Here is a 12511-nt window from a genome sequence, read left to right as displayed (position 1 = left end):
AATGCTTAGGATGAACTAGGCCAACTTATCTACTTCTACGTAGAATTCTCTCTAAATGAGGCGAATGGGTAGCTATCCGGGGGGGCAGAGGGGACAGGGCTGCACAGGCACAGCAGCCTGCAGTCCGGAGGGAGCCGGCACATCACTGCAGACAGACAAGAACGACCATAAGCCCTGAAACTGGACAACTGATGAAGAGATGGATGTGTAGGACCATGGGCACACTCACACTGACACTTCTGAACGTGTAAAGCAATGAAGCATCACGCAGGGGTGCAGAAGAGAATATTTTACATTTTCAAGTTGAGTTAGGCAGAGCACAGACGTCAGAAAAGCTCAGGTGAAGCAGTGGCTTTGCTCTACAGCGCACCAGCACAACCACATGAACACTACCGTGATTGCTTTTTGTACTTGCTTCAATAATGCACCGAAACGTTAAACAAACTGATCCTTTTGGAATTTTAAAAATAGTGCAGAAATTACTTGTGTCAGGCTATACTCACCTATAAATAATCCCTCTGTTATGGAGAAAGAACAACCCAACTGAGATCTCGGCTGCATAGAACCTGTATGGAAAAAAAAACCCAAAGATTTCTTACTGCTTCATGATTTCCTTCTGACAAACTATTTTGGAAATGCATCATGGTGAAGAATGATGCTATAATAGCATATAAAGTATATAATATGTGTATATATATTAAAGTATAAAAATGGTATTACAGGCAGATGACATAAAAGACACCTTACTTCAATTCGACTTTAGCAGATATTGCAAGTACTTAATGATAAAATAATTCAGAATTTTCAAAGAATTTGAAAATGTCTCCCTAGACCACAAAAAAATGGTGCAGCATTTTACCGCGCCGATCCGACTCTGTCTGCAAAGGTCATTATCTCTAATCACATATCAATGCTGAGTTCCGGATGCAGCTCAATTTACGTTGCAATTCATATGGCATGAAATAATTCACAGAAATAGTATTCCTTTATACAGGCTGTTAATGGATTAATTACATAAAGCTAATTCAAATGATTACCATATAAAATAGAATTGCTGAATGTAGTCAAAGGATAGATAATATTGACGGATGTTTGAAGGCAGTTGCTGTGGAACTGTGCAAATTATAGGCAAGAGGATTATTTAAAGATAGATTAATTTTAAGGCTAGCATAAGGGAAAGGAAAGCTTAGCGCTGAAGCGCTCGATGAGAGGTGTTTGTGAACGCGTGTGCCTGAAGATGCTCCACAGGCGTAAGCTGTCAGAAAGCACCCGAGTTTTCAACGAGTCTTGGCAAGGCACATTAGCTGGGAGTCAAGGATGATGTGACACCATGTAGTTTTTATCCAGCAAGTTGCTGAAATTTAGTTCTGTATCGCAAATGCTTATATTTAGAAGGCCTCCCATTTAAACAAGCCCCGAATACTTAAATTGGAACAAGAAATTATCCTAGCTGAATTCTTGAACCAGTTGGTCACGCTTGATTTTAAAGTTTCATTGGTAAATGATTTATGAAACACTAATAAATGATGACGAGATGTTATAAGCATGACTAAAATGGTACTGATGGATCTATTCACATTTGAACACGCTACAGATCATTATCAGTTGCTCTCTGATGTGCCAGATGTACATTACCTAAAAGGGATCATGTATATAAACAACTTCTAACCACTTATTAACTCCTCACAAATAAGACACCTATAAAAAAGTAGGATCACAGAAATTCTTATAAGCTATACATCAAATTTATCTCGCACAAACTATTATTTATATTGCAATGCTGACTCTATTTGTATTGCCTTTCACTACAACATTAATTCAGACTGAAACGTTCTACTCACTTTTTTTTATATTTCCTTTTAAAAACACCACCAGAATACCAAGTAACATCTTTAATTTCCTGTTGCCTTGTTTAAATTCTTGTCACTTTTAGAGTAGGCATCGCATGCCTTTGTTCGTCCTGCGTTTTTGAATAAAAAGGCACAGCTACCTTTGCTCCGTGTGTGCAAACAATATTTTCAAGATAAACTTCACCTTTTGGGCCTTAAAAAGCACAATTAAAAGAGGCCAGCCCAGACTTCATACTGAACCTGGGAAGACGCTACTAGATAGCGTGATAAAGAAACCTAATCCTCTTACAGCATAAAATTAAGATGACAACATGATTTAAAGATATAAACATTTACACTCACACTGCTTGCGGCTCCTTAAATTTTCCTACTTGCTGAATGTGATACATGAGATCACCACCATTCACGTACTCCATTACAAAATACAGACGGTCCTAGGATAAAGTATTAAAGACGCACATAAATACATTAGAGAAAATATTAGATATGCATTGATCAGCAAAAAAGTCACTAATATGCTATTATAAAGCTTTTAGGATTATTAGGACTGGTTGTACATTCTGGCAAAATTGATAGATCAGGAAATGGAAGTGGAATGTTTTGTAAAACCTGTACGAGTAAATGACCGATGAGATCTGGCTAGATTTGCCAACGATTATTGATGCATTTTTATGTGTCTACAACGCTTCCCATAATTATTCACACATAGTTTTGTCTGAAAAATCTGCCTAAAAATAACTGCAACCCCCCCCTTAAAGATAGTTGAAAATTCTTGCTTTGAGGCCATTTCTAATCCTTCCTAATAAGTTTTCCTTTGGGAGAAAATGGGAGGTATTAAAAATACAATTTTTTGATTATTAGAAAGAGGCAAAGAAAAGCAGTTGTAGGGTTTACAAAAGTAACTGGAACCTTTAAAAGTGACACTCCATTGACTTCTCATAGACAAATACTTCAGCTGGAGGAAGACGGCAATAAGGTATTTGGGAGGCAGTTTTTTCTTGCACAGTGAGGACTTTTAAAGGGTGGATCCAAGTAGCTCAAATCAAACATGACCGTAACGTGCTTGAGTGCACTTGGGCAGTATTTTCCCACCCAGCAATCTTCAGACAGTATGACTTAAAACATTAGGCCTGCCCCCCAGCTTTAAGAGGACTAAAACTGAGCTCTTCCAAGGGACTTCAGTAAGAATACACTCTTTGCATTCTACAAACCTCTTTTATTTACGGTGGATGATTTTGACCACTTAACGTTGAAGACTCTGGTGGAGGACACTATGGCAAACCTACCATCTGCAGTTATAACATGACCCAGACAGCATACAAGATTCATTAATAGTTTTCCTCCCAATTATGGAAGACATATTTTTGGCTTCCTACAATTTTCCTTCAGTTATTTTGGAAAGAGTCATTATCCTGAAGTATTTCTAGAAAAGTTCTGATCCAATATTCTGATGGGAAAGAGACTCATTACTAAGATGCTCTAGTTCAATCTCTTTCCTTCAGCACTGATTGAAAAGTCTTCAGTTGTCCAGTAACCAAGATTTCAGAACATCAACACACATTTAAAAGCTGTGATTTCCTAAGCTGAGCACAACAGAGAAGCCACGGGCAAAATGTTTAATTGGCCAGATCAGATTTATGAAATTTGGATTTTTGTACAAATTGTTTTATTGTAAAATCCATGGCAACAGAAGCCTGCAGCTGAAAGCACCAGCAAAAATAATCAATTTTTCCTATGGTCACACAGTTTATGCCTTTTCTTCCCCTTAATACACGATTTCTCATTTTTGTAGCTAACATTAATCCTCAAGAATATTTCACAGCACCAAGTGCAAACCACTTAACTCTTAGGAAAACATCAAGTAAATTAGGCAAAGGTGTTCGTGATTTATGTAAGCCTTTATGTAGCTCCATTGCTCTAGTAAATGATAAAATAAAAAAATAATTATACTGTAAATACTAAACCCCCAACTTTTTTCCTCCATTCCCCTTAGCCAGAAAACTAAACATTTGTACTTTTAAGATTTTGCATTTAAAATGTATTTGCTCAAAAGACAGATAAGATTAAACAAAGTAGTTTTTCATTTTGTGATGACACTAGGCTTTTTGCTTACTAATCAAGTTACATAAAGAGAAAGAATTAGAGGGAGACAGAATTCTATTTCTCACTAGGACCTCTCTTTTCTTATTATGACAATATTATAAGTAGAGGCAGGAAAAATATTTTAGGAAGCAAGAATTACCAAGCACAATAGTTCCTAGATTCATGTTTTTGTGTGATTAATTATGTCTGCAACTCTACTGCATTCAGGCCATTTTCTGCTCAGATTTGTAGACATTAAACAGGGTTTGAAAATGCCGCTAACGACACAGACAATTATGCTGTGGAATGGTGACGGGGTGGCGTGGCTCCTTTGTGGAAGAGTACAAGGTTATTACTTCAAACTAACTCCCTGTTGTTTGTCCGTTTGTTTTTAGATTAAAACCCATCAACAATGTAAGTGGTAAAAGATAGAGTCAAGTGGAAAAACAATCACGTATGTCCTTTCATCACGGCATTAAGCGACATCCCAGCCCCGCAGCACTAGTTCAAGGCCACTGTCATAAGACGGCTACAAGGTGAGGCAAGAAGAGCCTTGATTTCTTGCCAATCAAGACGTCCGCCCAGCTTGGACTATTCGGAACTGGTTCGCTAGTGTCAGGGTGTATCCGTGCCCACTCCGAAAACCCAAAGCAGACTAAGTGCCAACTGTCCACCACCTGGATTTCCACGTCACCCAACAGACCGGTCTGGCACCGCTGGATTGTCAGATCCATCCTGCAGTCTGTCGCTGGGAGATGTTTCGCAATGTGATTGGGGAACCCCCACTTCATATCGGGATGGAAGAAAAAAACCCAATGCCTTCCTCTGCGCCAGGGGTGCCGGAAAACTAAATTAAATCCATCAAACACTGATTCACGACTAATCACCTCATGACACATTAACAGCCACGAAAACTTTTCGTGTACTATCCTCAGATCCTTAAAAGTATGTAGGAACCTTGGTGAATCTAGGCTTAAGGCTGACTTGGCAAAGCACGCATGATTAAATTTATGAATTGTCACACTGGTCTGCCTGAATTACTGTATGAAGAAAAATCTTTAAACCTAGGTTTTACCTTTAAAATACAAAGGGTAATTACATGGGGTAACTCTTTCTTCACTATTTTCTATGTGCAGAAGGTATGATAAATGGTTCGGACATTAATAAATGTTATTGAGCTGGTAAAATGCATGATCATATAGTGTGGAAAACATGAGGGTGGCAAGAAAGACAAGAGCTCACGTACAACTGTTTGGAAACAAGAGTGAAGCTGTGTCAGGAACGGTGGTTTATCTTGCAATGCCAGGACTCGTTTTTCAACCATTGTACATTCAACATCATCATCCTGAATCACCACATCTTTTTTCAGTATTTTGATTGCATAGAGCTCCTCCGTCCCCTTCCTGTCCGCCAGCATCACCTGCACGAAGAGAAACAACAGGGTGAAAATCTTCCTATCTGACAAGGAGGGAAGGGGAGTCGTACGCCCGAAGAGCTGTATAGATGGCAATCTGGCATTTCCTTTTATTGGTACAGACTAACCTGATCAAAACTTCACAAATATCCTCCTTACTCACCCACTGCAGTGCGCTGCACCAGTCATTTCAGCCAAAGCCTGTGCCAAAACCCTCTGGTTAATCGCAGGCACGTTGCCAGAGGGCTGATAAAATGTTGAATCCCTGGGGGCTTCTTCAGTAAAGGGCACTTTATCATACAAGTGGTTGTTCAAAGAGACAGAAAAATAGCAGCCCTGTCTTTTGACTAACAGATTTTCAAATATATATACACTATTCCTGTTTTTTCCCCAATATTCAGCCTTACCAATGTTGGTGACTTCCAGAACTGGCAGAGTGACCTAGGTAGTAAAGCCAGAAAAGTAGACTTAATTTCCTTGAAACTGCCAAGAAATGAGGATCTAAAAGTCAGCAACTGTTTCTTACATCCTGCCCAACAGTCTGAGTTCTTAAAAATTATTTTTATTTTTTCAAGAAAACTGCCAATCATGACTGAAGCCTGTCAGTCCTCAGGGAATCACCCTACTGCATTAGGAAATCCTCCCTCAAAAATGCACACCCTTTTGACTCTGGATTTTGCTTCTTAGACAATTATTCATTCATTCTTCCCCCAGGAAAAAAAAAAAGGAAAAAAGAATGCGAGTGGAATAGTTATCAAGAATTCCTACCTTCCCGAAGCTGCCCTTTCCAAGAACCATGAGAAAGTTGAAATCTGTCAGCTTCACCCTGTCCAGGTTGTTGGACGGCACACTTGAGTTCTTGTCTTCTGTTGGAGTAATGACTTTGTTACCAGCTGGCCCCAGTTTGGCTTTCTGAAGAACACACACACACATACACACACAAAAACAGGAGAGTAAGAAGAGCAGCCCGTTTTCCTGGCAGAACGGGTCGCTGGGAGAAGGTTAGAATTGGAGATGACCGTATTTGAGGCGACAATCCCAGGAGAAAGGCTGCATAACAAAATTTGCACAGACACAACTTCGAAGACTCATTCCAACAATACTTTTGACATTATTGAGTCAATTAAAGTAGAAAACCGTGTCCATGTATAACCAGATAAAAGCAGATATACTTATCTGGTTAGAAGAGCGAAACCAAAGCAAAAACCAAAGCCAAAGGAAAAAAAGTCACTTATTTTCATGCCAAAAGCAGGCTTATTTGGTGTTTTTTGTTTTGAAATACAAAAAATGCTTTTCATAAATATCATGCTATAATCTACATAGGGTATTTTAGGATATAAACAGTCTCTTCAGTACATTCTCTTTTAAAATGTAGTTCTTAACAGTCACTGCATAGCAAGAGTTAGGAATCTTTGACATGCATTAAGAAAAATAACCTACATTAAAGACAAAACACAACACATGAGAATTAATGCAGATGAACATGGCCACTTTCAAACTAGCGATACAATCAACTTTGATTTTCAATCAAGTGTTGATCTGGAAAAGGGAGGAAGGGAAATATTACATACAAAGGTTCTGCCTTGGCAAGACAGTCTGGTTTGCAGAAGGTTGCAACAGCCTCAGTATTTCATACGAGACACCATGTAAGTGCTCAAGTAAGTTGCATTTCAAATCTCAAAGTTAATAGAAGAGAAAAAAGTAAGACTCACCAAAAGATAACGCAGGCTACAACATAAAATCCCTCTTTTTCTCAAAATATTCCCATATATCAGCAGAAGCAAAGCCGAGAAAGTTTAATGATCCTTTGGGATGTAAGTGCTTTCCCCCCATCTATCTAGCGGGTTGGTTTGGTAAATAACCTCTAATGTGGCCAATTTACTTTGCACCATTGACATATGCTTGACATTTAAGGATAACCGCTGTTCTCACTGCACTGCAAAAGGACAGTATTTGCATATTATCACTGTTTTACAGAAAAAAAATTATAGAAATTAAAGTTTATTCAAAGTCACATCATAAATCACCCTAGAAGCCTGGCTTGGCATACACCTTTGGCAGCCTCCCTGGAAACTGGAAAATACAAACTTTCCCTTCCCCAGACAAGTCTGAAAGGGACGACTGGATCCACAGACTCCAGCGCCGTTCTGCAGGCAGTAATGGCAAGTGAACCTCTGATCAAAGAACCACAGGTCACCTGAAAAGCATATTCACGCATGACTTTTCCTGCAACTCTGTTACGTGCAGGAAGTCTGATACCCTGCCACAGGGATAGGAATTTTGGCAGTTTTGACCTCTCTCTTTTTTTTTTTTTATTGTAATACAGCTTAAAACGTGGAATTTCTTCCACCATTATTACTTGCTGCATGAAAGCAGCACTTGGAGATGCCGATCAGGACCGTGTGCTGTGCAAACGTTGAGGAAGAGCCAGTCCTGGGCATCAGCCTAAATCCCCAAGTCTGCGAGGGACGGCCCTCGGCAGAGCCGGCAGCTGGGACAAATCCAGTGTCTGTAATGGAGCTCTTTGTCGGGACAAAGCTCCTTTCAAGGCCACAATAGAAGACTGAGCCATAAGCAAAACAAGTAAAAAAAAGAAAAATCCTAATATCCTTTATTTGTACAAGCTGAAGACATGGTTTAAAGGAGCGGCTTTGCTGGCCATGTCTTTGTGATGCTCTCGTGTGTGGGATCTCAGATAAAAGATCCTGCGTACAAGATACAAGCAGCAATTTCAATATCTGCCTTTTCACCAAGCAAGGGAGATCCAAATCAGGCACTGAATAGAAAACACTAGCTTTATTTCTTATACTTTAAACCCACTGGGTAGGTTGTCAGCAGCCTGTTTGAAAAATACATCATTCAGAACTGCAAACAAATTTTTATTCCAAGGCGGTTTGTTTCTTGCAGGGAGTGCTTTCTGCAGCGCTGCAATCCCAGGCTCGGGGGTGAACAGCACTTTTTGCAAAAGACAAGGAGCGGCAGATTCATCGGCAGGTTCCTGTGCCCTCTGCCGGCTCCCCGAGCTGAAAGCACCGTGCTCGCTGGGATCAAACACAGGCGAGATGAAGCTGTCAGGATCTGAAGGTGGCATCTTAAAATAATACTAGAGAACCAAGCCAAGGCCTCTCTGCACCCTCGCAAGAAAATGCTTAGATTCGATGAGCTACAGAGACACACTCCTCTACTTCCATTGTTTAATCTTTTTTTAATTAGATGCCGCTCTCAATTTGATAATTCTTTTTTTTTTCGTATGGTAGATTTTTAAGGAGAACACCGGGTGCCTCCTGATCGGCCAAGTGGGCTCCTGTGCCACCTGCTCCAGGTCGATGGCTAACGCCGGCAGGAGCGGACGGGACCGTACACAGCTGCGAGTGACCCGCGCCGACGGGAGCCGACAGTCCTGGTTATCGCGTCCCTGGCGCTGAGCATCTGGGTGCATCAGCCCGGACACCAGTACGTGTGTGGAGAGAACCCTCTTGCAAACCGTATGTCAGAAAACATAGGAACACGGCACCCACGAAATGCTGGAGAAGGACCAGGCTGACTCAGTGAAGGCACACGGAGCCCAGTGGAACGGCCTCATGACCTGATCGAATTATCACAACCTTATCAAAGGCCCATATTTCCCTTCAGCGAGGCCACGGACCGTTCCTTCATGAGCATGCCAAAAAAGAAGTTTTTCACATTTACCATGTGAATTCCTTTTACTGCTTTTTGGCTTAAGGTCCTAGTGAAAATACAGTGGGAATTTCAAGGCTGGCAAACATGTACTGGGAGGAAAAAAAAAAAAAGGAAACAATAATAATCCAGAACAAAACATTTCACAGATGAACCATTAAGAGCTTCCCAAAATACTACTGCAATATGTGTCAATTATGACTTAGCCTCAGGCATGTATCATTTTGTCTTCTTCTTAGTACTATTTAAAAACATTTCCAGAGCTACTGGAACAAAATTAGGCTATGGGCATGGAAATAAAATTAGATAAACATCATCGAACCATTACTACCTGTGCCACCAAGTTTTTGATGGGACAGTCAGAAATGAACCCTGAAAGATCCAGTACTTACTAGCTGTCTGAGAATTAGCTGCTGTGTATATTCCACGTTATTCAATTCATCCTCAAGTATAAACCTAAACCAAGGCATCTCTTACAAGCCTCGTGGAAGTTTCTACACTCAGCAGAAACGTCACAACTCGTCACTAGTAATTGATGTTGGTGGCTTTAAGGAAAGCCTTTAACCTTGTCCTTTTATTACAGAACTTAACCCAGAATATGGAGCAAGACAAAAGTATTTCAGAAACTCAACTAGTGATTTCTGGTTATGACCAAAGGATTAAGAAAATGTCTTCAAGCACCAAAATGGCTTTACTTTAAACACAGGAAGCCTACAAAGAGAGCAAATATTGTGCCTTATTGCCAGCAATGGGTGAAGATACAGGGAAACAAGCATTTGCTTACAAGATTTAGCAAAGATTTGGAGAAAACACATCTGAAATGTGCTGGGCCCAGTGTGCGTGTGGAGAAGACCTCACCCACTCCTACGCTGTGGCCATTTCTGCAGGGTTTCCAGCTCCATCTGAGGGACCTTCATCTCCCCCCCTGGTTGAATATTTAGTTGGCTGTGCCCATTGGAATTGTTTAATGACGTTCTATGCAACGTGAGGACTTGCAAACTTTCTTCACACCCAGCAATTTTAATTTCTTGTTGTGACCCACATGGGAAATAACTTGCTGAAGAGATATTTTGCTAGAAAAATACTTTTCTGCGGCTTTTTGAATACCTCAACATATGGGACATTGTTTTTTCACATAAAGAACAATTTACATATTTCAGATACTTCAGATAGGGAACTACAAAAACCGAAACTACTGTTAAAATACAGTGAAGAGGAGCACAATAAAAATAAATACACTAGATAAAATGTTACATTACTGATGCATTTTAATCTGCGTAAATGAAACGTAACAGCACCCCCCATTACTTTCACGCTCTTAAGCACTAAACTTAAGCACTAAAAATAGGACAGATATTGGATAGAAGTGATTTCCAGAGCTCCTGGGAATGCTGTTTCAACAACAGGACTAACCATGGAGGAATAAAGAGACCCAGGGCTCTCTTGGACAGCTAAACTGTGTGTGAGGAGAGCTTTGCACACGCAGAACTGGAGAGCAGGGCCATCGGACACGCATACACGGAACAATACGGAAAACACCTGGACCAGGCAGAGCGATGGATCCGAAAGGAGGAAGAGCTAACCAGAATCACTGACTGCTGCCCTGGAGGAAAGCATTTTTCAGAAAAAGCAGTTCTAATAGATTTACTTAAAATGTTCCGTATTATTTTGGGACCTACTCATCCTTACAGCACTACAAATATCACCATTCAAACCATTTTATTGATTCTATACCTTAAGGTTGTTTTTTCACAACAGCAGGAATGCCTTAGCTTGCTTAAAACGGTCCACAAACTCTTTTACAACTAAGAACTACTTTTATTCATATTAGTCTAACGTACGGTCCACTGACTGGTAACGCTTCTACATCTTCCTTCAGCAGCTGTCGAGGCAGAGCACGGAAGTGGGCACCCTAACTGCCGTGTGTCCACAGCCCGCGTACGCTGGTGTGTTCTCCTAAGGTCAAGAACGGGAAACGCTTTAACACGGTCTCACTGAGCTCTGCTGTGACTTTTATACCTGATACGCCTCCAGTACTGCAGAGAGAAAACGCCCTGCAACCAACACGCTCTTCCAGATCCCCGGAGCAAAAACACTTTTACAACTATAGAAGGGAGATAAATTCAAATGATTCATAAAAGTTTACTGGAAAAGAGCAATGTAATTTTGCCTCTTCGTACCATGGCTAAAGTTGAAAATAGCAGAATCCTACTTCAATCCACCTTTATTTTTTACGGATATTAAAACTTGCTGAAGTCGAAGATGGCATTCCAGGCCCTGGATTCAGACTGCTTGGCTTAATATCTCTGACAAAAACACAATATTGTTACAACGAAGCCAGCTTGCAGCAAACAAACCAGGAAAACATGTTAACAGCATGTTAAAGATAAATTAGTCTGCACTGGTAGCAGAAAAGTTAATCTTAAAAGAAAACAAGACATGCACATCATCTTACTTCCTCTGGTTTGGACGCACCTTATCTCGGCCAGTTCTTTTACCCTGAAACCACAGGTGAGACACACTTGATATACTCAGCCCAAACGCGCTTCTTCACGGAGTGTTCCTCAAGTTACAGTGCGTTACGCTGGAGAGTCTCTTGGAATTTGGTATGTGCTTTTTGGAAAACATATCTCAGGTTTTGCAGTAAAAATGCGTTCAATTTATTTTTCATCTAAGTGTAACAATTGGTCTTTTCATTACGTCCGAATGAGGAGTGTGAAGCGAAGAAGCAAAAGAAGTGATTCGGGGAATAGTAATCCATTATTGCACCAAATTTTCAACTGCAGTGAATATTCTCATTGAGTCTTTTCAAAACTTTCTATCTGATTTTTTACCGTGAAGACAATCTAACAGGACAAAACAATAAATCTGAATGTTGGCTCTTCTGCCCTCTGGTTATTATCTATAGTTCACAAACTTAAGAATTACAGAGCAAAAAGACCGAATCAGTCATTGTTCCCATTAGCCAATAAATAAATAAAATTTGTGAAGAATTAAAAAAAAAAATCTACACAATTCACATTCCTACCCTCCATCTCTTTAGGGCAATGAGCTCCGTTATGTTAGTGCTCGTATCGCTCACCTTCATTAATTCCCTTCTGCTGCTGTTTGCAACATTCAGCTCAGTAAGACTGGCTTTGTTCCCATCGGGAAAATGAACACGGGGTTCCAAAACTGCCCCAACCTGCAGCCACACCCCGCCACCCTCCCAGCACAGCTTCAGAAGGGAGAAACCCACGTATTCCTCATGAATAAATATTCAAGCCAACAAAAGGCCTCGCGCCGCGCGGCTCGCTAGAGGATGTATTTCGCAGTTGTCAAGGCAACTCGCTCTTAGCAAGTTCACAGACACCCAGCGGGGAGATCTAGCGGTAACAAATTTTCAAGAGGAGAAAGTGAAAAATGAAAAAAACATTTAACAACAATGCTGAATTCCCAACGCATGTGCGGAGGTATACACACATACGGCACATGCAGCTTCTGCCTG

The 12511-nt window shown here is 40.5% G+C and overlaps 1 protein-coding gene across 2 annotated transcripts in view; it reads right to left on the bottom strand.

Annotated features, from left to right (window-relative positions):
* Window positions 1-12511, bottom strand: part of PRKCA (protein kinase C alpha) — a 152083-nt gene that overhangs the window by 15286 nt on the left and 124286 nt on the right. Inside the window, exons 9-13 of one of the 2 annotated variants that reach the window (XM_074608108.1) lie at window positions 11500-11523; window positions 6115-6258; window positions 5179-5352; window positions 2193-2284; window positions 504-566 (exon numbers count right to left, since the gene is read on the bottom strand). In XM_074608108.1, the coding sequence (XP_074464209.1) occupies window positions 504-566; window positions 2193-2284; window positions 5179-5352; window positions 6115-6258; window positions 11500-11523 (497 nt within the window). The remainder of the gene's footprint in view (window positions 1-503; window positions 567-2192; window positions 2285-5178; window positions 5353-6114; window positions 6259-11499; window positions 11524-12511) is intronic. The other variant, XM_074608109.1, reaches the window with a different exon arrangement.

The sequence above is a fragment of the Larus michahellis genome, chromosome 14, assembly GCF_964199755.1.
Source record: "Larus michahellis chromosome 14, bLarMic1.1, whole genome shotgun sequence".
NCBI lineage: Eukaryota > Metazoa > Chordata > Aves > Charadriiformes > Laridae > Larus > Larus michahellis.
This window is presented reverse-complemented; position numbering and strand designations above follow the sequence as displayed.